General features: G+C 29.2%; 2 protein-coding genes across 2 annotated transcripts; both read right to left on the bottom strand.

The window, feature by feature from the left end:
- Window positions 1-183: 183 nt before the first annotated feature.
- On the bottom strand, window positions 184-4,912 carry LOC124932365 (tRNA dimethylallyltransferase 2). Its single transcript, XM_047472985.1, has 11 exons — window positions 4,731-4,912; window positions 4,585-4,639; window positions 4,407-4,486; window positions 4,235-4,303; window positions 2,933-3,014; window positions 2,718-2,833; window positions 2,467-2,541; window positions 1,381-1,806; window positions 728-803; window positions 481-638; window positions 184-399 (listed from the first exon to the last, which is right to left on the bottom strand). Exons 1-11 carry the CDS (start codon window positions 4,866-4,868, stop codon window positions 262-264), a joined length of 1,413 nt encoding a protein of 470 aa, XP_047328941.1. The 5' UTR covers window positions 4,869-4,912; the 3' UTR covers window positions 184-261.
- An 885-nt stretch (window positions 4,913-5,797) lies between these two features.
- Window positions 5,798-12,492, bottom strand: LOC124932364 (pleiotropic drug resistance protein 2-like). The gene is made up of 18 exons (XM_047472984.1): window positions 12,071-12,492; window positions 11,111-11,231; window positions 10,915-11,003; window positions 10,454-10,829; window positions 10,285-10,375; window positions 9,133-10,197; window positions 8,962-9,065; window positions 8,725-8,884; window positions 8,603-8,656; window positions 8,410-8,522; window positions 7,994-8,326; window positions 7,598-7,888; window positions 7,435-7,518; window positions 7,221-7,354; window positions 6,911-7,138; window positions 6,667-6,838; window positions 6,328-6,582; window positions 5,798-6,241 (listed from the first exon to the last, which is right to left on the bottom strand). The coding sequence occupies exons 1-18, from the start codon at window positions 12,448-12,450 to the stop codon at window positions 5,969-5,971; spliced, it is 4,323 nt and encodes a 1,440-aa protein (XP_047328940.1). The 5' UTR covers window positions 12,451-12,492; the 3' UTR covers window positions 5,798-5,968.
- Between the last annotated feature and the right edge of the window lie 15,119 nt (window positions 12,493-27,611).

Genomic DNA, 27,611 nt, shown 5'->3' with positions numbered 1-27,611 from the left:
AATTTAGAATTCATTCTTACAAATTGACAAGTCAGAACCTATAAACTAATTAAAATGAAAATTCCCTTTCGAAATTTTCAAATAAACATTTTGTTTTCATTCCAAAGTGTTAAATGTTATAATTTTTCCGACCACGTTGGTAATAATACAAGATTTTCAGCCCTAAAAAGATTATTCTAAATCCTTGTCATTCTTTTTGGTTTCCTTGAATATGTATTTCTTCAAGCCTCTATGAAATGAGTGATATAAAGAAGATTGGTATTATGCGTTGCAGTCCACAACACACTCGGACTGTAAAACTGCCAATTTCTTAAACCGGGAGACTCTTTTGCGGTGGCCTCGACCCTGTTTATGTTGTTCCCACTCGTTAGCCCCTCGAAGCACCCGATCTCCGCAAGCCTGATAAAACCAAGGGTGTTTTAAGTAAATTTACTCCGTAAACATTCATTGAAGTCTAAAAGCGATGATTACTACGATTACCTTGCACACGTATTGACTCCACAAATCCCTTTCGTTTAACTTTACTCTATCCTCAATCGGTCTAACTTCATAACAAGGCATTAAGCTATCAAGAAAAGATTTTATGATCTTGACGGAGGGCTCCACCACTTGCGCATCCCATGAATCGTTGGAATGATCTATTATAAAATATGAACCATTTATCGAGACTTCTTTTCGTAGAGCAATTTCAGGAATAGGGAATAGGGAAAAGGAGAAGAGGACATACATTGTAGAGTTTCAGTTGCATCGACAAAGTGAACATTCCAACCAAACATCGTCTGCAGCTTCTTGATCCTCCTTTTCTGCACATTGAACAAAATATACTAAGGAGAGACTAGAGAGTCTTATGGTGCATTGATAAAACTGAAAATTCGGTGTTCGAATGTTGAAATCCGAATTTTAAGTGAATTTTAAGTACGGAATAAACCAAATAAACATATTAACTCTCAAGTAATTGTCAATTTGTCATGTATGAGAAAATATTTAAAGACTATTTTACCATTTTACCCTTATAATGTCGTCAAGTGCATATTTATGATCTATTACATGATGATACATGCAAACAATTAAAAAAAATGTTTGGCCAACAAAATATTTTTTGAAGTCAAACTTTAAACTAAATCTCCAGTGTAGTAGTTAAAATCACCCTCTATCTTTTAAAGAAAAGAAAAAGATATTTAAGTCATTCCATTATTTCTAGAATAATTTGGGCTGAATCTAATAAATAAGTGATTTTAAAGATCAATTATTAGATGAACTTAATTAAAATAATCACTTAATTATTAAGATTAAGTGATAAATTGTGTTATCAAATACTAGCTAGTTCTTCTGATACTGTATATTTGGTTAGGAAAGAAAAAAATGAGCCAAGAGTCTTACTTGACGACGAACAAGTCTTCGAGTGTTTGTTTTAACTCTCTCAATAGCATCTACCAATAGAGCTTTTAACTGGTTTTCATTTGGGAAATCCATTATCTTCACAAAAAATTCTTTTGACATTGGATCACTCTCTTTCATTGGCAGCTCGGAGTAGGGACCATATGTTGGTTCTTCTGTTATTCTGTTGGTGTCAACTATACAAATGTACGCACGAATGAAATCCTCAAACTCCCGGACACCAATGGCTTGTTGTAAACCTCGTGAGTAATCCACGTTTAAGTAGTTAATATCATAGACTTCTCGGAGCAGGCCGTCATCAACCATATGATCTACTCTTTGCTCCACATATTTATCCAAAACAGGTAGGGAAGCATCGACGCATATGAAACAACAATTATATTTTGAATTATCGAGCCGCCCCCATCCCTGCCATTCCACAACCATCATTAGGCCAAAAATATGTGACGAGAATAGTTAAATGGGTAAATATGGACGAAGAACAAGGTACTATGTTTTGTATGGATATTTTTCATCCGTACAAATCAACATTTGCTATGTTTGACAAAAATCATAATGATCTAGAAAACAATCTGTACTATAATGCACAAAATAATCTAGATGATGATAAAAAAATATATTTAAATCAAATGAATAAAAAATCACATCGTTATCCAAAAAATATGTTATACCAAATGAGAAATTAATAACTTCCAATTCAAACTTTGGCAATTTTCCAATATGATGATTATGATCAAACTATATATCTAATCAGCTGCGGTTTATTGCAACCACCATAACAAAAAAAAAAGTCATTGATTCGTCATTGTCGGAAGATTAGACTCCACATGGAACTTTTATAATATGTTTCAGTATCTGGATCCAGAAACAAACAAACAAAAAAATTGAATTTGTCTCTGCCTAAATTTAGTTCAAACGTTTATGAATCAGGAAACCTAAACAAACAAAAAAGTGTATCCAAATCGGGCCAAAATATATAAAGCTCACAAACATATGCAATATTGCCTGAACATTAAGCACTTCACTCTTCAGGGATATAATAAGGTCTTCTCAGTAATCAGAACTAACCTCCATTGTCTTCCCTTTGAGAAGAACACTAGGAAGAACACCAGATCGAGTGTACAAGCTAAGATATTGATTAATCTGCAGGAATCATCAATGGTGTCACATAAAACATGCCAACAAGAAACGCACAACTATTAATCCATAATAGGCATCATTTTAGATATTTGCTCAAAGGGACTGAGAAAAAGAGATTATCCTAGCAATGGTGAGAATAAACTCTATGAAGTCAATCGTTGGTTTTCAAGCAGTCATACCTTTCTTTCGTCATTTGGGTGAATTCTATTTGCTGCAACTGGATCCAGGCATCTCAGACGTTCATAACCCAAACTCTCTTGCTCAAGCTGATCTTCAACCTCAGGTTGTTTGCTATCTGCAACAACCAGGCAGTTAAAATTCACAGTGAACAGTTCTTTCTTCATACATGTGGTAAAACTAAAGAAAAAGAACAACACAATGTACTTCAATGTACCATGCAGGTGACTCATGGAAATTGAACAGTATTCATCTGTCTCATCAATAGAATCGTCCAGAAGGAATGGACTCACAAGAGCCTGGCAATATTCAAAAGAATGAACGTGAAAACCTACTCCTCTTTGCTGATGAATTCAAAAGAGCTAAAGAAACTAACATAACAGGATGGACAAAAACTTTGGGGGAAGCAGCCCTAACAGACCTACCTCATTAATGGCCTCCCTTCCAGGGTTCTTAAGTTTAGTACTCCATTTCAGGTTTTGCAAAACATATTTCCTAAAGTCTTTGTATGTAACTCATTGGTCCACTTCTACTCTAAATAAGAAGGAAAGTTTGATGCACATGTACTTAAGTGCAAGTTGAAGGAAAACAACAAGATCTAACACAACCAATTCATAGATGGATCCCACATTGGATCAGCCCATAGCAGACATAAAAGGTACTAGATCTTATACTCTACATCCAATTCATATGTAAGCATGATAGTGTCAAAGTCCCATTCTTCTCCAGGATACTAAACATTTGAAACATGGTTTGACAGTATCAGTATTTCTAATTATGTGTATGAGAAGGGCCAAGGCGTCTGCCTCACACTATAATGGGACTGATCTAAGTCCAATAATATTAGTTAGTTAGGGTTAGTTAGATTAATAATTTAAATAGAGGTAGCAAGTAAGAAATGTTGAATATGGAAATGAAATGGTTTTCTCGTCTGAGGGGCTTAGGCCATTCTTCTATCATCTCCGCTTCTTTTAATTCTTACCTAAAACTATCTGGTTAGCTACATTGGTATCTAATTAGCTGACATAACAAATCTTCAAGACTCCATCCATCTAGACACATTTACCTTAAAAAACGAGATACTGCCAAATTGAGCTGTCCCGCTCAATCCTTGAGGACAAGGGTCTCTAAGGGGAAAGTAATGTCACATACTAAAATGGGCCTAATCTAAGCCCAACAAAGTTATGGGATCAACTATCGGGAGACCTCAACACCAGTTACGAAACTCAACACTATCCATGTATTATAGCCTATTGCTGCTAACTTAGATTGGCCTATGATTCAGCTGGATGTGAATAAATCATTTATAATCATGATTGTATCACACACATAGAAATTGCCCGAAATCTCATTAGTGAAAAGATTGAATGAAGATAACATGTTCAACCATGTGTTCTCAAAAGACCAAGCATCTAACATATTGACAAAGACATTGTTCAGACTCAACATAGTCGAGCTGATCCCAATTGTCTTTGTCTCAACCTTCCAATAAAGATGTTAGAAGTATAGCCCAACATACCTGAATGTAGTAGTTTGTGCCACCAACAATGACTGGTGTTCGATTACGGGCCAATATGTCATCAATAAGCTGAAAATGCAAAAGGTTTTATATCAATGTAAACCATTTTCTTAGTAATCTTGCTAAAAAGAACCCTAACAAAGGTATTTTGAAAATCTAGGGAGAAACTCACAGCACTAGCTGAATCCCTGAAATTCTTAGAAGTGAATTCATCTTTGGGGTTAATAGTCCCCAATAAATGATGAGGCACACCTACAGTATATGAAATACTTGTAAAATAAACCAGAATACATTTTAATTTCATTGCAAATTGGGATAACATATGAAAAGGAATAGAAAACATCACAAACCTTGCTGATCTTGAAGGGAGACTTTGTTGGTTAGAACATCAAGACCTTGGTAAACCTAAGCACATAGAGAGAGAGCATAGTAAGTTAGTAAGTAAATAGAGAGGAACGGAATATACGTACAGCATATGGAGACTGTAAGGGGATACCTGCATAGAATCGGCATTGATAATCTCGATAGGAAAGTGGGAAGCAAGGTCAACTGCAAGGCGAGACTTGCCGGCGCCTGTTGCCCCCATTATCACCACAACTTTTGGCTTCACCCTTCTCGCGTCGGTTTCTTCCATCTCTCTCAAATTGAACTCGCGGCGGCGGAAGCAGCAACAACAACCGGAAAAGAGATTCCGCAAGATATTTGACCAATTTAAAAACAAGGGAAAAAATACAATATTTACCTAGTACTTTGTTTTGAGTTTGTGTCAAATATATTTTTATTTTAATAATATTAAAACTTGTAGGCTAAATTGAGATTTCGTACTCTTTTTAAAGCATCATAATTTGAGACCCTTTTAAAAACAAAAATGTTTTTATCAGATTTCGTTAATTTATTATTATATGACATTTATAAATAAATAAAAAATTAATGTCATTAATTTAACTACTCAACTTCAAAGAACCAAAAGTATTGACTATCAAATTTCAGAAAATCGGTAGTCAAAATCATTAATTCGTCAAAATTCGGTAATTATATTAGTTATGTGCCTCATTCATTTATAGATAAATGACATGTAAATAATAAGTTAACGTTGGTTTGAAATTGTTAAGACAAATTTTTTTATTATTTTTTTATAATTTTAACAAGGAGAAAACTCAAATTATAGAGTTTAAAAATGTTTGAAGTATCAATTTGTTCGGTGACATTTTAATAAGTTATTCTAAATTAAATATATTTATTATAAATAATATTATATATAAAATTATTATTATTATTTTTAACATTGAATGTTAATATAACCTCTGTTTAAAATATTTTAAATGGAATCAAATCCTTAATAAAAAAAATCTAATTTTAAAATATTAAAATCAATCTCTTCAAACATAAGACAACCTAATACCATATAATAAAAGAATTGTTACAACATTTAAATAAATTATTATATATTTTTAGTATAACAAATTAAATAAAAAAATAAGAATAATTTTTACATGACATAAACAATTATATTGAGATTGAAAGAAAACAAGCAATCAAATTGCAAATTTATTGTCATTATTGTATATCAAATATAGAATTTATTTTAATTTTAACAAATGCAAAGAATGATAATGGATCTTAATTAACTAGTACTTTTATACATAAACCATATATTTATCTCATCTTTCTAAACAACACAAAAACAACAGCAGCAACAACAACAATAACAATGTAAAATTGACAATATTTAGATCATCTCTTCTGGAAGTTGAGGAACTTGATACCATAGGCAAAGACGAAGAAGAAAAGCAGCACAAAGCCCAAGTGCGCGAATACAACCGGGACCAGGAAGTCGTAGTCATATCCCATGTACTCCTTTAGGAATTCATTTAACTTCGGATCTGTAGCCTCTCCAGGAACCTGGAGAGTTGTCGTGATGTCTCCCACTTGAGATGTGAAAACGCCATAAATCGTCCATGCAACCGGTGTGGCCCAATAGTACCACCTCCACCATATTGGGATAAGCTGAAATTATTCATAATCATATGATCAAGTCATTGTGAATTTATAAGTGTAACTAACTCTATTTTGTGATAATGATCATTGCTTACCGGCCTGGGAACAAGGAAACCAGAGAACAAGTTCCAGAAGCTAAGGAAAAAGGACATGGTAATGGCGGCAATCTGGAAGTTTGGAGTCAACGCGACAAGCATCATTCCATACATGGAAAAATATGTGAAGCACATGAATATGAAGTAGTAGAAGTAGAAGAACTTTGATGCCTTCCATTCAAAACCAATCATTGAGTAAAGAAGCACTGTATATATAAATGTTTGAATTGCAACATAAATTGTCTCCATTGCCACCTGATCAACAAGAAACATGTTAAGGAGATGTCTAGCTAGCTTTGTTTAAATATGGAGGATTTCCCTTTACACAAAAAAAAATACCTGGGCAAACGCATAAGGCAACTCGGAATACATTCCTGCTGCTCTCTCACGATAGAAAACTGTTCTTTCAACTGCCACAACCGGTTGAACCGAAGATGTATTTGTGGCTCCAAGGAAGAGCACCGCAGAATAAGTGGCTCCCAACAAGTTAAGAAGATCTTGTTGTGTATTTCTGTAGGAAAAAAAAAATCAATCCTCTACTCGATGTTTGAATACCATTTGTTTCAACATTGTATACACTTACAGTTTATCTCCTTTGTCCCAGAAAATAACCCCAAACAGAACTCCTATTACAACCGTCATGAAGAATCTAATGGCATTGAACTGAGAGTTCCTCCAGTAAGACCAATGTTGCTTCCAGAAGCAAGCTTTGCATTGTGTTAAGAATGATTGCGAGTACTTTGTTGGGAAATACAGGTCCTTCGAACTGGGAGATGGTGTGCTTAAATCTTTTATCAGGTCTTGATTTCTCCTGCGAGAAGAATTTGTACAATTTAATTTTAATAATCCAAAATTATAAAGTAGAGGAGTTGAAAGGATATAAATAAATTTACTTATAGAGTTCTGAATTGGCGTAGATTTCAGCAAAATCTACGTTAAGATGATTCTCGGCTGACTGAGAGCTGACATCCAGCATCCAAGTAGCCGGATTGTATCCTTCTTTAATTTTCTGCACTCCAGGGACAGCCTGCAGTGACAAGGTGTTATAAATTGATAGGTTTTCGATAAACATTTTTAGACAGAAACTCATGTACATTACATACATACCTCAAAGTATTCGACCAGCTTATGGGAATGTTCACCAAGTGGTCCGGCATAGATCACTTGTCCACCTCTCTTCATCAACAGTAGCTGCAAACAAATGGCAGAAAAAGAACTGCATCAGCGTAAAAGAAAGGAATAAAAAGAAAAATAAAGAAAATGCACAAACCTCATCGAAAGCTTCAAAGATATCGATGCTTGGTTGATGAATTGTGCAGACGACAGTTCTTCCAGTGTCGACTGTATTCCTAACAGTACGCATGACAATTGCAGCTGCTCTTGCGTCAAGACCTGATGTCGGTTCATCCATAAAGATGATGGATGGATTAGCAACCAGCTCAACCGCAATTGTGAGCCTCTTTCTCTGTTCGGTTGAAAGACCATCAACGCCTGGTAGACCGACTAGAGCGTTTCTTATTGGGGTAAGCTCTACCAGGTCCATAACCTCTTGAACAAATTTCTGAAACAAAGCAAAAAAAATTATGGGGAGGTTAAAGATTTGATTTTTTGGAAGAACAAGAAAGCAGACAATTTGTTCTTGATTTGTTAATTTAGTTAGTTGAACCTTTCGTTTGTCTGTGGTGACATCAGCGGCAAGACGCAGCCATGCAGAATATAAAAGGGACTCGTAGACAGTAACATAAGGAGAATGGATGTCATTTTGCTCACAGTAGCCGCTGACACGGGCAAATGTGGCTTGGTTCTTTTTGTAACCTGAAATGTTTATGGTTCCTTCAATGTAACCCCCGGTCTTCCTTCCAGCCAAAACATCCATTAGTGTGGTTTTTCCAGCACCACTTACACCCACCAGTGCTGTCAAAATACCCGGCCTGAAAGCACCACTCACATCTTTCAGCAGTTGAAGACGGTTTTCTTCAAATCCCTGATTTTTCATTTCCTGAAACGCAGTTGATCATAACCAAATCAGATACATGTTACAAACTAGGAACAGAAGAAACAGAAAGAAGGGTAAGATCATACAGCAGGCATGTCAACGTAGTAGTTAACGTGGTTGAATGCAATTGATAACGGTTGGAAGGGTAAAATCATTCCTTTTTTAGCTTGGTCATTTCCAGCACTCAAAGCCGAGGTTTCTGAAAGAATTGTTTCCTCTGTTATTATCTTGGCAAAATGTTATTCACAAATGATCCACGAGATAACAGAAATTTCTCACCTTGAGGAGTTTTATTGTCATCATCTGCAACTACAGCCTTAGTGTCCGCAAATGCTGATATTAAAGAAAAAATGTCAGTCCCTGGTGGATCGACGAAGATATAGTTAATCGTGAAAACTTACGCTTTAAGAATGTGAGAGCTGCAATGAAAAGAAGATTAAAGAGTAGAGAGAATCCAATGAGAGCTGCAATGCAAATCCAGTACCAATATTCTTCAGTGAAAAGACCTCTGCTGCTGAGAAGTGTTTTTCCTACTGTAGGCTGCCCAGTTCCATTTATTGGCTGTTTCATATAAAAAACAATGAATGTTACCAACAAAATTCTATCAAAAAATTGAGTTCTTCATCTACAAAACTTACAGCACTCCATCGCTCATCGAGAAACTCATTAATGGCGATCGCGTTTTGTCCATACATCATAGGAGAAACGTAGTAACCCCATATCATCCATGGCTGAATATCATCTATATAACAACAAACAAGATTAACATTTTGTGTGTGCGTGTGTGAAAAAATTAATAATTTACTTACCTTTGGCAACAATGAAGCCTCCTAGAACGAAAACCACGAGCAATGCAAAGGTACCGAATGTGTTAGAAATAACTGCAGTTCTTCCGGCTGCTGCAATGAATCGAAAAAGAGATAGAGCCATTTGATGAACACTGAAGAAGGCCAAGAACTGTTTGAAGAACCTAGCAGCAGAAGGAGCAAATCCAATGGTGTAATACGTTAAAATGATCCAAATAGCAGACTCCATGAAAGAAACAGGAATCCTCAGGATCCAAATAGGCAACGCAAAAGCCCAAGCAGGATAGAATAGTGAATCCCTTTGTTTGAAGAAAACAGGAAGCCTGAAAACCGTCATGGCAAGTTCTTGCATTCCATTGAACATAACATTAATGAGACTGAAAAACAGAGCTCCCCAAAATTTAGCAGCACCGTCTCTTATGTCACCAGGTTTCATTTGGGTCCTTAAGAAAACAGTGAAGGAAAATATAGCCATTATAGTAATCTGCACAACTTTGAAGATATAGATGAACGAGCTTCTCTTCATTAGCAACCATTCCCTCGCAAAACACGCTCTGAAGAGTTCCCAATTTGAAATACCGAATTTATCAGTCACCAAAGCAGCTGGATGAACTCTGGACTTGTCAAAGGGAACTCTAAGTTCTTGCAACACTTGCTGGCCGATGTGGAAAGACTTGAAGGACTGTGAAAACTCAGAAACTGAGATAAACCTATGAGGCTGGTTCCTTCTGAACCAATATTGTTCTTGGTCTTTACTTGAGGTTACTTCTTGGAGAAAGTCGGCTACTCCTTTCCTTTCTGGGCATTTGAATCCCATGTGCTCGAAGAAGTCTAGAATGTTGTCTCTTGGACCTTGGTATATGATCTGTCCTTCTGAAACAAGGAGGATGTCATCGAAAAGTTCAAATGTCTCCGGTGCAGGCTGTAGAAGAGAGATCACCATTGTGATATCCATTATGTGAACCATCTGTCTCATGTACTTGACAATCTGGAATGTGGTTGAGCTGTCCAGACCTGTTGAGATCTCGTCCATGAAGAACACTTTCGACGGTCCAACCAACATTTCTCCTGCATTTTTTATGTTATCAACTCATGATCATGAGCACAACTTATATATTAATTTGCACTTTTGACGATGCAGAAAATTGAACATACCAGTAGTGACACGCTTCTTTTGTCCACCAGATATACCTCTTCTCATATCATCTCCCACCATAATATCAGCACAAATATCCATTCCCAAAATCTGTTAAATGGTGAAGAAAAACAAGAAATGATTAGAGTTTTGACTAGTTTGAGAAATTGAAAGAATGGGAAGACAAACCTTGAGGACATAATCTGTGATCAAACTAGTTTCCTGACCAGCCAACGATGTAGCCTTCATGAAAGCGTCTATTTCAGGGTCCGGTTTAATCCCAGAATCCTTTTCTCTTCTGGATAACTCAGCCAACATTTCATACCTAGTCCCAACTCCCAAACAACGGCCTGAGAATTCCAGCGTCTCGCGAACAGTCATCTCACCGTGGTGAAGATCATGCTGACTTATATAGGCACATGTTCTTTGTGGAACGAATTCCTTAAATTCATGTCCACAATAAGTAATGTTTCCAGATACTCTAAGATTATCTTCCGATTTCCCTGCAAGTGCTTGCAATAGTGTTGTTTTGCCAGCACCAGGTGGCCCAAGCAACAATGTCATCCTAAAAGAACAAAACCCACGAATCTTTTAGATCAAAGTAGCAAACTAACAGTAACATGGGATGAAATCGAATACAAAGAACAAACCTTGATGGTCGGATAATCCCAGATACGTCTTGGAGTATTTTGAGAACCCTTTGTTTTGATGCAGAAAGGCCAATCTTTCCAAGACATGACTATTGAAAGTTTGGATACAAAAGAAGGAAGAACATCAATGAAATGTGTGAAATTATTAAATGGAATGAAGGGAAACTAGGTAAGGAGTATGGAAAATGGAAATCACCTCAACAGTGTTTAAGGTGGTATTGAGGAGAGTTGGAAGTGCTCTTGAGCCAACTCGGGTATCACCTTCTACGCATAAATTCTGGAATCTTACTTCAACTTTTGGAATGTCAATTCCAACTCTGTTTTCATGAAAATTGCAACAGTCAAATATACATAGAGATTTGGTATGGATTGTAATCAAAACTGAACTGGGTTCTATTGATTCTAAGTATAATTGGATGAAGTGGTGAAAAACGGTAGGTTTTAATGCAAAATGATTTTTCACAATGTACAACTATTCCTTCTATGAGGGAAATTATGAAACTTTAGTAGTAAATTTATTTGAATAATATTGAGTGGGGTTAATTTTGAATAAGTGATAAAAATATTTAAATGATATTAATATAAAATAATAAAATTATTTATTTATTTTTAAATAAATAATATTTTAATATTTTTGTTAATATGATTGATAAGAGATTAATAAAATAATATTTAAATGTGATTAGATTTTTCAATAAAAAAAAACAAACAAGCTATTATGTTTTGTTGTCTCAATAAAAATGGCTCTTCACATTAAAATAACATTATTATTTGAATGAGAGGACACAATTCATGTTTAGACTTGACTTTGAGACATTATATTCCTTTAATTGGTTTTTGTCATGATGGACTTTTTTTTTTCTCCATATATTTGACATGTGATTAAATTCATATATAATCTTATATTTCATACCTAATTTTTCAATATTATTTGAAAATAAGTAACTACATCATGTTATTGAACTATTCTAAAACTAACTAGGTCTTACTATTTACTATTTATTTTTAGGAGAAAGTTAATGTTTAAACGTATAAATTCACCAAAGTAGCTCCGTAGTCAATAATCAATAGAAATAGTAAACCTAAAATACCAAAATGTTACGAGTTCGATTCTTACTAAAATCGTTTGTTTTGAATAAAAAAATAAAGAGTTAACCTGTCGGTTCTTGATCGGAGTTTCTTGAGGAACTTCTCATTATCATCTTCAACAACTTTAAGAATATTATCCATAAGCAATTTCTTATCATGGGGAGCAAGATTACTAACATCAACCTCATTCTGTACAACCCTACCATTGCTGACCACCTGTTTCAATATCCCTTTTCTCATCCGATCGTAGGTCGGTAACCGCTCGATCGCCGCCCATTTCAACTCCTCTTCCTCGTCCTCCTCAGCATGCCTCCTCGTACTGTTTCTCTCGAAAGCATCAACTGGTCCCTGTCCTTGCCACACCTCTCTTAAACTCGCCGATTTCCAACTGCTCCGACGACTACTCGATATTCTACTTAACTCTTCTCCGGCATTAAGCGCCGTCATTGTTTCCTAAACCAACTTATCAAATCTTGTTACCAAAATGAGTCAGTTATGAGATTTGGTTGTTTGGGAGCTGATTTTGGTGATTATATATAAAAAAAAAAAAATTAATCTTTGTTTCATGGGTTTACATTAGCTGTTAGTCAAACTTGGATGTCCACGCTCCTTTTTTGCCGCAGATTTTTCTCTTCTCATGTGGGTCCCGCTTCTAGAACAGCATATTAAATGACTTTTCGGTGAGACAATTCATTTAATTATATTTATGGTTTAGTTTAAGTAATTATCATTTATATAATTTTTTTTTTTTTTTTTTTTTTGAGGATAAGAATTAAATTTTATGCCGAAAGAAACATAATTGGATGGAAACAATGCTTAGCTATCTACCATATATAGATATACATTGCCATCCATTATTAATACTTGTGAATATTTCAATATAAGTAATTTTGTTTGTTATTAACATATTGAATATATGTTAACATTATTTATAAAATTAAACTCATTTAACAGCTATGATTAAAGAAGAAATTCTTAGTAGAGATGATAAAAAAAAAATCATTTGTTAAAACAAAAGTACATAGTTTGTGTTCATTTAAAAAAAAAAAAGACAGTTGAACATACTAGTATTCATAATATTGATTAGTTTTGTTTTTATTTGTATTTTGCATGTGATATTTTTTAATATCATGTTGTAATTCATAATTATGTAACTTAGATTTGTTTAATTTTTTTTCTTCCTTAGAGTGGATTTCTCATACTAACAATCAATGAAAATTTGTCTATTACAAAAAAAAAAAAAAGTGTAATTAGTTTTTGTGAATTTTAAAGTAGTTGTAATGAAATTTTAATTTTAAAAGTAAAATTTGAGTTATAGAAAAAAAATATTTTTTTTAATAGTTTCTTTCTTTAAAATTGAAGTTAAAACTCTTACATTTGAACTACTTGATTTAATGGTTTGTAATCAACTAATTTTATCACCATCTTAACTCTCAGGATAGATTAGATCATTGATCTTACAGATATGTATGATCAATATTTTGACACTTGTGAAGCACAAATTCTACTATTTTTTTAATAGTTTTTCATGAAAATTCTTCCTCCAGATTTGTCTTTTTACAGAAAAATCTACCTAAAGACAATGAGACGGATTCATCATCATCATGGAGGTAGGAGTTATCTATCTTTCATGTCATGTTCTATTTAAAAGTTTTATTTTGCAAAAAAAATTGCGGTTATTAATATGCATTAAGCAGACTTTCGAGATAATTTAAAAATAAAAATCTCAATTGTATTTATGTAACATAATTCAATAAGTTAACCTCACGTAAATAGATATGACATCAAATAATTGACAAGAATAATTACAAATTAAAATAATAAAATAAAATAATTCAGTAAACTCTTATGTCATTTTATTAATTACATCTTCCAAATTGCAAAATTTATTGTAAATTGAAAATGGAAAGTTACTTATATATATGTCCACTAATATTTTTATTTTGACATTTTAATTTATATCTGCGAGACTTATTTTTAATAAATTATTAAGATTTTTGTCGAGTGGTGACCAAAAGTATATGTAGTCTTTTGTGAAATATTATTAAAATTTACTCGGTGATGCTTAAATTTTTGGATAATTGTTGAATGAGAAATTTAGATGATGGGGGCTAATATCACAAACTTACATATTTTAATTATCATCTAAATTGTTTTCTAATGCACTATATTTTTTTTTATTATATTTTTTCATGAAATGTTTTTGTATTGCTTAAACAATTTTTATAATTTTTAATATATATATTAAAATTTTGAATAAAACAAATTATATCTTTTTAAATAGAAACTTCAGTTTATTTGAATATATTTGAACTCTTTAAATATAAAATAATAACTTCTCAAATTTGCATAAGCAAGTGGTGGTCTATACACTTATTAGTTATTACACCATCATTTCCTATTTAAATATTTATAAATCATTATCCATATAAACGAATTTATATTAAAATACTTTAACTATTTAACTAATAATAATAATTGTTATATTATATTTATAATTTTATGTATAAATATATATATATATATTTTATAAATAATTTTTTTTAAGTAAATTAATTTCAATATTGACCAATTACTTATTTGAAAATCTTGTCTGGACTCTGGACACATTATTGATTCAAAAGTCTTAAGAGTTGCCTTGGTATAAATATTTTGGGTATAAAATTTTGGATCATTTTTCTTCCAAAAAGAAATTAAAAAAATCTCAAAACATCTACCTATTATTATATAATTTAAAAAAAAATACATAAAAAACTAAAAAAATTAGGAACTTGAATTATTTAAATAATATTGATCAGTAGCTAGAGATTTGGAAGATATGAGTTTTTTTGGGTCAAAACTTAAAAGTACTAATATATAGTTATAAAATATTTTTAAAAAAATATTAAATATTTTAGTTAATAAATTGAATAATATTAGTATGAGAATGAAAAAAAATAATGTGTTTATAATTAAATTTATAAAAAAATTATAAGTAAATGAGCTTCAAAGTTAAGTATATAAATATATTTATATAGTTCATACTTATAACTTCTTTTAAGTTGAAATGAAATAAGTAAATAAAAAGTAATAAATATAAATAAATATATATATTTACATGGTATTCAATCCCACCCATGAAGTATAGTCATATAAGAAAATATACCTTTTAAGTTGGGCCTAATTAGGATTAGGATTTTTTTTAAGAAAATATATCTTTTAAGTTAGGCTTAGTTTGGATTAGGGTTTTTTTAGAGAAAAAAGAAATAATTGTTAATAATTTTGAGGAAATGGTGATTATTTTTTTTGTAAAAAAGATTTAAAATTATATATAAATAAAATAAAATATTTAAAATAGATGGTATTTTAGTATTTTGATTAATAAAATAAGTGATTTAATTATTGAGAAGTGATTGATATAAAAAATAATTTTATTTAAGTTATTTTAAAAATCCAAAAATAAAAATACCTTATGTTTAACATCATTTTTACTACTACTCTAATTAATTATAAATTATGTAATTAAAATACTTTTTAATCCACCCATTATTCCAACCTTAAATATGATTAAAGATTTGTTCGGTCCAGGTTCAGGTTATTTAATGATAACCTATGGAGAGAAAAAATGATAAATAATGATGATTTTGAAAAGATGATAATGTTTTTTTGGTAAAAAGATTTAAAAAATATTAATATATATAAATAAAATAAATAATTATAATTCAAAATAAAAAATATTTTAGTATTTTAATTAATAAATTAATTGATTTGATATAGAAAGATTTTGTTGAATTATTTGAAAAACTAAAATTTCAACCGGCCTAAATTTGAGATCCCACCTCACATCTATGATATATTGATAGATGAATATTTAAAAATATCAAAATTAGCAACAATTTCTGATTTGATTTAGTTGGTAACTTTCAATGGTTGTATTTCGGTGAACAGTTTCCCAAACTAACCTTGTTTGGCGCTCATTTTCCCAAACTAACCTAGTTTATTCATTTATTCCCAAACTAACCTAGTTTACTATTCAAACTCTTTTTTTTATTTATTTTTTATTTTTTACATTTCAAATTTATTATATATATATAGATATATATATTTAAATTATTATTTATATAAACTAAATTATTTATATTTTGATATATATTTTAAATTATTATTTTTATAAATTTAATTATTTATATTTTGATTTATAATTTAAATTATATTTTTTTTTTATAAATTTAATTATTTATATTTTAATATAAATATTTAATGGTTCATTAACTTAAGACATATTTTTAGGAAGACAACACAATAAAAATTGATAAAATTTTGATTGTGAAATTATATCATAATGAAAAGTTGTCAAAATTATTTTAATAAAAGACAATCCAATAAATATAAATAATAATTTGAATGAAAAGTTGTCAAAATTATTTTAATAAAAGACAACCCAATAAATATAAATAATAATTTGAATAGTAAAAAAAATAAATTTATGGGATGATAAATTTGAAATGTAAAAAAAAATAGAAAAACAAATAGAAAAAATAAAAAACTGAGTTTAATAGTAAACTAGGTTAGTTTGAGAATAAATGAACAAACTAGGTTAGTTTGGGAAAATGAACTCCAAACAAAGTTAATTTAGGAAATTGTTCGTATTTCGGTCACCAGCTTAAGCTGTGACCGAAAAAATAAAAAATGAACCGGATTGGATGTGAGCCAGACTTTCTAACAAAATAAATAAATAAAAAATAAATAAACAAACAAACAAAGGTTTCATTTTTTTTAGATGAATTTTAAAAAAATAATTATTTTTTTCATATTTTTTCATCAATCACTTAAATCAATTCATCAAACAAAATATTAAAATATTATAAACTTCATTTATTAAAATATATTTTATATTATATATTAATATCTTTTAAATCTTTTCGTCAAATAAATACTAATTTCTCAAAAATAAAAATACTAAACAAGTTTATTTAAATAAATTTCAAATAAATTTTAAATTTATTTAAATAAACTCAATCCCAACAAAACCTAAAAAAGCTTCAACTAAATTTATTTATTAAATAATATATATATAAAGAGGAGTGATAGAGTGAGAGAATTTGGTGAGAGAATGATTTGACATCACCTTCATTCATTCTTCATTGATTGAAAAATGTAAAAGTGGGAGGAAAGAGAAAAAAGAGAAAAATTATTTGATTTTTTCAGCGAATAAGATTATGCCAAGTCATTCTCTCACCAAATTCCCTCACCTAATCATTTCTCATATAAAAAATAGATCTCCTATTATCTAATAACTAACGGTATATACTACAAAAATAAATAAATAATTAAACCTAATTAAAATTATCAATAAAATATAAGGACTGATATATTTGTATAGAGTAAAACATTCGTTTACTACTTTATTGATAATAAAATAATAAATGTAATCATATTTCTACGACAAAAAATATGTGGATATTCTCGGTCTCTTTAAGGTTTTGAATTTGTATGAAACGAGTCCATCATCAACCAACTTGGTATCTTATTGAACATGTAAATTTTGAATATATTTTCGAGTCATGTACTTAACTCATGAAAATAGACGCATCCTTGAAGGAGTTTTGGTTATGCGGAATTCATAGTTTAAAAAAAAAATTAATAATAGCTAAGTTCTCACATCCATATAAATTTTGTTCACTCTAAACAAAAAAATTCAAGAATTATTGTTCCAACAAAAAGAAAATAGCTCATTCTCACAAAAATAAAAATAAATATCAAGGCAACTGAGAATAAAAAGAAAGGTGAAAAATAATAAAATCATGGTCATGTGGAACTTCATTAAGATTTTTGATTCCCATTTTCCATCAAATCTTGAGTCCTTCTTACCGTCAATAAACTCAAAGTGAGTTTAGATATATCTGGAATGATGAAGTGTAAATTTCAAACATGACCTAATAATAGAGGCTGGCTATTTTCCAAAGTGGGTGAGGTTGAAAAACTATGGTTCATTAATTAAAAAAAAAAGAAAGAAAAAGTAAACATTAATAAGTTAAACAATTCTAATTAGATCTATACTATACAAACTAGGACTTTGACATAAGTATTTTAAAGACTATTTAAACCCATTTCCATATATAAGAAAAATGTAAACGACTTCTAGAAGATGAAATTCCAATTGATAAGAATTGAAATTGATTTCTTCAAACATAATTATAATTAAAATTAATAATTTCTATAAACTTACAAATTTTTAGCAAATTTGTTCATCAGAATTTGGTTGAACCAACTCGTTTAATTTTTATGAAAATCCTACTTATTTTGGGGTCCCGTGTTCTAATAAATGAGTTTGGTGTAAAATTCTAAAATAATATCAATCAAGCAACCTCTTATTGTTATTATTTATTTTAAGAAAAAAACAGATAGTTGAAAATGGGAGTAATTAATGTAAGAAAAGGACATCAATAGATGTGGATACCAAGGAATGTGGACCAGAAGCTACGACTTTCCTAATTTATTGGTGGGCAATGCATAATGAATTGTCAACTTTACATCAATATTGCATTGCACCATATTTTTCCAATATGTAATTTCATATTATTTTTTTTATCTAAAAATTAGAGTTGAAATGAAATTGGTTATGAGATTACATGTTTGAAAAAATAGCGTAGCGAATAAAAAGATATAAAATTGGATTGCATCATATTTTTCCATTAGATAATTTCATATCTATTTATTTATTAAAAAAAAGAGACAAAACAAATTAATCCACCACCGTTCCAAGAAAATAAAAAAAATGGATGAAACGGTGAATTAATCAGATTTTTTTTTTTTTTTAATTAATAGATTATGTCATATTTTACCATAAAAAATGGGTTTAAACCCATTTCAATCTTAACGTAGATCCACCCTATAATAACTGTTTTATTTATTTACTTTTAATTCGATCTCTAACACACTAATAAAATCACTAAATTTTAAAATTTCTTTCTTTAAAATTTTATTTAGTTATTTAAGAATCATTTTGAAAAACTCTAAACACTTAGTATTTTCTTAAATTTTGGTCTGAAAAACAAATTTGATAAAACTTTTAAGTCAAATGAAAATTTTATTGAATTTACAAAATATTGTACCAAGCATGAATTTTAATAAATTGGTTCCCCATTTTATAAAGAAGAATAGAAGTAAATTAACATGATTTTATAAATTAAAGTACTTTTAAAAAGGTTGAGAATATTCTAATTATCAAGAAAGAAAATGGTGTGTATATGGTTGTTGAGATTTTGTACACATTCATTAATTAGTTGTTAATTATATACCTATTAAGACCAAGTTAATTTTTAAACAATGTTAGATTTGAAATATCAATATTGAAAACTCTTCCATGAATAGTTTTGAATCAAACTTAATACAAAAGAAAAGTCTTGATTATGTTTAAAGATAACACTAAAAAAACCTATAATTTGCAACTAAATATTTTTGGTCAACTATTTAATACGCAAAATGTATTTCAACAACATAATGTGTTTGCTAAATTGTTGTTCCTGCCTTCCTAGAAATAGATGCAAAACAAGTTACTGATTGCAACTAAATTTGTATCATATAATTAAATTTGAATTAAATAAAATTTTAAATACCTAATATGTAATCTTGCCTATTTTAAAACCATTTTCCATCACCTATCACTATTTTCTTTAAATTAAGCATTTGTTTTTTTTAATCAATAAAGATAAAAAAATTTAAGAAAAATATGCGTATAAGATATGTATTTATTTATTTGAGGTTATATATATATATATATATATATATATATATATTTTATATTTTTTTTTAAAAAGAGCACCGGCCACCGGCCACCGACCTCCGACTAAAACCATCATAATTAATGAACTAGTTAATAATATTAATGTTAGTTTCCCAGGAACACGTGGTGTTCATTTAAATTAATTCAAAATAAAAAATGCTTTAAAGTAATAAAATAACACAGACTTGGGAATAACACAATATTTTTATTTATTTATTCAGGCTATTGCTTATGAGTTTATGCCTAATTGATTTAACTCAACAAATGATTGCTTTTTATAACAAAACTAATAAGAGAAGTTTGACTATCTCTTTTCAAAGATTACTAATGTAATGAAATATAAACTATATATCTATATTTAATTTAGCTAATAAATATATTATATTAATATGGGAATGGAATAAATAAGAGGTGGATCTCCATTCCTCTAGTTACCTGGTAGTGAATAATATAACGTAAAAGAAACATAATATTTTGTCATAAGTATGGAACTAAGAATAACTATTTTTTTATTTGATTTATTAATTTACTTTAATCGGTTATGGTCACTCTATATTATCTAGTTTATTTATTAAAAGTTTATATATATATATATATATATATATTTGATTTTATTTATTCGAGCAATGTTCACTACAACTACATTAATATATACACTTAAAATTAAATTAAACCAACAATAATTATTGCTATGAACTTTGAAAACACACTTATTTCGTTGCAAGAAACTGACAATTTTAAAGTTGTTGAGTCAAATTTCAATTTTGTGAGAGTAGAATTGATGTCTGCTATAGCATATAAAATAATATTTCTCTGTTGTGATTCTTATGAATGACTATAATTGTGGAATTCATTTAGTTTGTATGTTGTCTTTGTAAACTAATGAGAGTTGGTCAACTATACACAATTCTCTATGTTTCTTTTTTCGACACAAGTGTAATAATGAATGTTTTCCTTTTCCGCTATTTTAGAAAAAAAAAAAAAAGTAATTTTATAAAGTGTTAAAAGCAATAATGATAGTTAACAAAGATCAACAACGGAAGCTGTAGCGTTAAGCCTAACTAGCGTCGTTATTATATTTGGCGATGATATTATAAGCCATAATAATAACACATTTTCCTGTTTATATTAATATTCCTCTAATCTTGGCCAAATAGCGACATTTAATTTAACCGTCGTTATTAGCCCATTTCATAATTTTGAGATATTAATGTGGATCTATCACGAAAAATATTTGATGTCAAATGAAGAATGCTTGAATTTTTATTTTAAAATGCTCCATATATATAACTCATAACTATGAGAACATAAATTATTGCACTCTACCACCTTAGATATAAGTCTTTGAGTAATTGTTAAGTCTATCGCACATTTTTTTTAAAGTTAAAAGTGTATCTGAATTAAAACTAACGAGATAACTTTCTCTTCTCGGAAATTGTATATCGGTTGGAAGAGATGAAGCCGGATATATATTAATTCCAATTTTATTAGATAGTGTGGGTGGCCTTCTTTGGATATATATATTAATGTTATGATCATCGGGCAATGCAACCCCAAAATAGGGTCATAACTCATTATAACCCAATGTTTCCCTTCACCTATGTTAATTAACTCTCATTGCAATAAATGATATATAGCTAGCAGTTATTGCGCGCAATGAGAGGTCACATAACCTAGCTAATTAATTAGTCTTTAATTATTCAAACCAAACCATTTTATAAGGGCAAAGTCAATGTCAATGGCACAGTCCAATTAATTGGAGCCTATATTTAGTGCAGTCATCCCCTCAATTATTATTTTGCTTGATTGTTGTTCATGGCCAATTATATTGGGAAACCCTAAATCACCACTGACCACACTTCCAACCAACAAAATAGATCGATATCATAAAAAAAAGGTCACCATAAATACCCACGTCATTAATTATCCTGCCATGCCAACTCGAATCACGTGACATGTAAAATCTAGAAGACAACAAAAATAATAGAAGGGTTTTTTTGGGGGATGGGCTTTGATTTATGCTGGATTTGTTGGTCTCCTGTTTGGGCTGGTCGTCGTTTGGACTCTGGCCCATCTGCACAAATAATTTAATTTCTTTTATTTTGTTTTCTTGATTAACTGAACAAATTAAAAAAAAGGTTCGTTATTTAAACATATTTGTATGACAAAAATATTGTAATCATATTTTTTAATGGAATATTTCAAAACATACAACAATTTCTTCTAAAATGTTTAATGTTTATTTAAGAATTTGACTATAATTAGGCCATTTAACAAGAAGTTCTATAGCATTACACCATTTAAAAAAATAAATAGCTTGACACAAATTATGGCTAATCATTTGGCAAAAAAATTGAATCAAAATACTACATAATCTCTAATTGATTTAATCTCTGTATATACTCATGTGATAATATTGTTTTGTTGACTCTACTACTACAAGATTACTCATTCGATTGTTTGATAATAATTCGATCCAAGTTGGCTTATGTAGATATAGGATTTTTTGTTTTTCTTTATTTTTAAGTTCAATTTTAAGATATTTTTTGAGATTAAATTTGTCTCTTATCAACATTTGTCTCTTAATTTAATTATAATATTACATTCAAATTTTGTGATAATTTGAGTAATGAACTTATTTTTGTCTATAATTAATCAATCAAAATGTCTTGACAATTAAACTACCAAAAAAAGACTAAAATTAGATAAGAATAATTTATATATCATCAAATCATTTAGCCCCTTTTATTGACTTGTAGAGGAGTACTCATTAATATATACAAATCTAATCCTTAATTTTTAATTTTTAATTCTTTGATATTTTAATATGACTTTATGAAATTCATTCATTTAAATATATACGTTTATAAAATAGATGATCATTAAAATTTGAGAAAATTTGAAATAAGTTCTTTGAGTATGAATCTATTTATTAACCCTTTAAAAAATAATTATATTTTTCTAATGACTATGTCATAACCTTTTATCCCATCTTTATATATATATATATATATATTTTTTAAAACAGTTAAAATTATTTCAATATAAAAGTGGGAGGGTCAAAAATCAAAATTAAACAAATCTAACTATAATTAACGATGACAATTAAAAAACTCTAAAAAAACTGATTAGTAACATCTACATATTTTAAAAAATAGAGATTACTTTATATATATATATATATATACTACAAAAATTAGTTGACTGTGTCACGGTCAATTTTATTTTACGGAATTATATCTAAATCCATATGATCTACTAAAGTAGATCGGTATTGCCCATATAATGAAAGCAGATCTTGGTCTATGGAGTCCCAAGTTTATCTCTCCATCGAATCAAATTGGCCAAGGGTGTACGTTCGTGCGCCCATGCTAAAGTTTCAATCAATTCCTGCCAATATCCATGCCAAGAAATTAAGAAGCCATTGCACGCTAGCCTCTTGTATAGGGTTCCAAAGCTACGCACCCCTAAACTACAAGCTTTGTTTGAAGCGGAGGATATTTTGGATTGGAAGAGTCTTGTGTGTGGGTAGTCTCTATTAGGAGGTTTATCTTTCATGTGCACTAAAAAGGAAGGAAGACTGGTGCTACTATAGTAATGCCAAGCATACGAGCAAATATTTATTTAAAATAATATAATGACATTGTGAATAATTATTAATAACATAATTTAATAATTATTAAATGTTCTCAAATATCTTTTCAGTGATAGTGTTCACTAATAAATAAATAAATAATAGGGATAGAAATTAACCCTTAAAACAATGAATTTGCTCAAATAATAAAATTATAATTGTTATTGAATAATAGAATTAAACAACCATTAGTTAGTTGTTAATGAAACTTATTTGTTGCTGAAAAGTTAGGTTCAGACAGGTTTATATGTTACTAAAAATTAAATTAAAATATAGGTATCGGCCTCCTGTTACTAAAGTAACTTTTTTATTACTGAAAATTAAATTAGTTTCAACTAGATATTTATCTTGTTGTTGGTAACATAACTTATCTGTTGCAAAATATTAGATTACACTAATCTTCGTACCATCTACTAAATCAAGCAAACCTTATAACTAGTTTGATTTTATAATTTTGTAAACAATAAATTATTTAATTCATTAATTAAAATTTAAATAATTTTATTACATTTTTATAAAATAAAATAAAAAATATTAATATTTTTTTATTAAAAAAATATCATAACTTTCTCAAAATTATCAACAACCATAATTTATAAAAAAAAAATCCACTCCCGAACAAGCCCTAAGTTATTCCTCCTCCAGGTGTAGCCGCCGCATGAGTGTCTTGTTTTATTAATTGACGACAACAAGACAATGAATTAGAAAGCCGCCGCCTGTCTTTTTTTATAATTATATCGATAATGAAACATCTCCTTTATATATTATTTTTATCAATTTTAATTTTTTTTAAAAGGTTAAATAAAAAATAAGTCTATATTCGATAATTTTATTATTTAACAATAATTCACTTTTTTATAATTTATTTTTATTAACATTTTTAAATAATAAAATCAATTAATAATAAAAATGAATTATTATTAGTGTCTCTCAAAATGTTTATATTGTTTGATTAATATCTCTAAAAATATAAAATTTCATTATTTAAAAATTATGAATAAAAATAAAAATATAATATATATTAATTTTTAAAAATATAACATGTCAATCACACGTGTCATCATTTAACGAAAAACTTAACGAATTTGGATGTTTTTGTTAACTAGTGATATAGATGAACATTAATGTCAACTACAGTGGTATAAACGAACAAAAATTAGTTCAGTGATATACGTGAATATTTCCTTATAGTTCGATGATAAAATTGGCATTCTTCCCAATCTTTATGTATGTAAGTGGTAGTTACTTATTTCAATAAAATAAATGATTGTTTTTTTAAATAGGCACGATTTCATAGTTGTCGGAAATATTTTTATATTTATATAAAATTGATAGGATAATACAGGGTTACAATATATAAATAAATATATATATATATATATATAAAAAGTTTATCTTAGCGCTCAAATTAGGGAACCTCTAGATGGGCTGTGCCACATAATATATTTTAATACCCCTCCTCAAGCTCAAGGTGGTAGAATAGAAATTAACTCGAGTTTGCTCAATATCATGTAAAAACGATCCGGCAAGAGAGACTTGGTGAAGACATTTGCAGTCTGGTGTTCGATAGAAACATACCGTAATTGTATAGTATCAGCACCAACATGTTGTCATACAAAGTGACAATCGATCTCAATGTGTTTAGTGCGCTCATAAAACACATCATTCCTAGAAATGTAAATAGCACTTTGACTATCACAATGAAGATCGATGACTGGCGGTTGAGGAACGCCAAGATCAAAGAGAAGTCGTCGAATCAAAAAAGCTTAGAAGTAGAGTCAGCAAGCGCACGATACTCTAACTCAGCGCTGGAACGAGAAACAATAGTTTGTTTCTTGCTTTGCCAGGAAACAAGAGAATCCCCCAAGAAGAAACAATAACTAGTGATGGAGCATTGGTAAGTGGGATCGCTTGCCCAATCATCATCCGAGTAACCAGTGAGTACCAATGATGAATCCGTAGAGAAGTGAAAACCGTGTAAGAGAGTGCTTTTAATATAACAGATAATACGTAACACAATAAAGTGATGAGCTATACGAGGACGAGTCATGAATTGACTAACGATATGAACTGTATGAGCTATGTCAGGGTGAGTGACAGTCAGATATATCAGGGACACCTCATTCTCTCACCCATTCTCATTCCCTCTCCCAAATTCCTCCTCGTTTCAAAATATATTTAAAATTGAGAAATGAAATTTAGAAGAGATTGTGAGAAGATAAGAGAACGATGATATGACAAAATGATTGGCAAAAAATTTAGTTTTCCTCTCTCCTTACACTTTTATATTTTTTTCAACTAGTGATATATATAGTGATACGTCGTTCCTCTCTTATTCACCCTCTCAATTTTCCCCTATCATTCCTCATTCAAAAATATGTTATTTCTAGGGGTGTTCAACTGGTCGGTTAACTGATTTTATCTTTTATTTTACAAACCGGTTATTTTATCTCTTATTTTAATTCAATTTTTTATTAAATATTAAATTTTCAAAATCTTTGTTTTGGACGTTCTATTAATCCTTCTTCATTTTTTTTCTATACAAATATTTTATAGATATATTTAGAAATATGTTATAATATATTATATTATTATAACAATATAATATATTTTTAAGAGATCAAATTTTAAATTAATAGTTATATAGATTATAAATTATAATTAAAAAAAACAATTCTATATAAATTATAATTTAAAAATTAAAAATAACTAATATATATCTAATAATTACCAAATAATTAATATAAATATTTATAATATATCTAATAATTACCAAATAATTAATATAAATTATAAAAAAATATAAATATATAATTAAATTATTATCGATTTACAAATAAAAAAATAGATCAATCGAAAATCGAGCCTTTTAACAAGTAAAAAATCGACTAACCAGAACCATTAGAACCGATAAAACAAAACCGGTAAGCTCTCAATTTTCTGAATTTTTTTTTTGCACAACCTAGTTATTTCTATATGAACTATTGTAAATGATGTCTTATTTATCTATAAATAAATTATAACAATTTACATACTTACTTTTTCAACTTGGTAGATAAATTTAAGAAATGATATATATATCACATTTGTTTTCCTTATAAATTATAAATTATTTTATAAATTTAAACTTATAATATGCCAATAATATAACATATAACCTACACATGGATCAACATTATGGGGGCTGAGTAGCTTAAGTCCACACCCAAATTTATTTATATCTATATATAATTTTTATTTTATTTATTACTGATTAAATATAAGCGCGATCAAAATCGAGAATTAACTATTTAAATTTTTAAAATTTAGAGTTTTATTTTAAAAAATAGTAAGAATTTAGTTAGAAAATATTAGTTATATTGTTATTATTATTTATATATATTATTATATATTTTATACCTAGTTAATTTTAAAATTTTATATATACAATTAATTAAAAAAATAATAAGTAAATAACACTAAAATAATTATATTTATAAAATTAATTATATTAATTTATTTATTTGAATAAATAATAACCTTTTTAATTTATATATATAAATTGATTTTTTAATTGTAAAATAATAAAAAATCGTAAAATCAAAATTATTTATAAAATTGAAAAATATTATTATCATAGTTGTATGTTTATAAAAATATTTGGTTAATTTAAAATATAGAGGCTAAAGAGCTTAGTTGGTTAGTGTTAACCTATAATGATAGGAAAAAAAAATTCTTGTGAAAGACGACGCAGCGTTAACAGGGGCGAAGCCAGGATTTGAAACCTACCCGGGCTAATTTTTTAATAAAAAAATCTATCCGGGCTAGTTTTATAGTTTGCTGTCACCAATGCCTTTTAGCGACGAAATATAACCTTTTAGCGACGGAAAATAACCAATAACGACGGTAATTTACCGTCGTTATTGATAAAATACATAAGGCTCCCCGGGCTACAGCCCGGGCCAGCTTGCACTTGGCTCCGCCCCTGAGCGTTAATAAAATAAAAGTCACAAAAGGAAAAAAGGAGTTACATGAGTTCAAAGAAAATCAGAGTAAAAACAAACTGAATGAAGTAAAAAAGAGAGATAAAAGATGACAAATGAGAATTGAGAATTAAAGTGCAATGAAATCAGTGGTAATATGGTGACTTTCTCGTAAGCGATGTTCCAGTTTGTACAGATTGACCAATTCTTCTCGCGTGTGGGAATAGCCTCCACGTTTATATGAGGG

This window comes from Impatiens glandulifera, chromosome 3, assembly GCF_907164915.1.
Source record: "Impatiens glandulifera chromosome 3, dImpGla2.1, whole genome shotgun sequence".
In the NCBI taxonomy this organism is placed as follows: Eukaryota; Viridiplantae; Streptophyta; class Magnoliopsida; order Ericales; family Balsaminaceae; genus Impatiens; species Impatiens glandulifera.
Note: the sequence above shows the minus strand (reverse complement) of the source record. Positions and strands in the feature narration are given on the sequence as shown.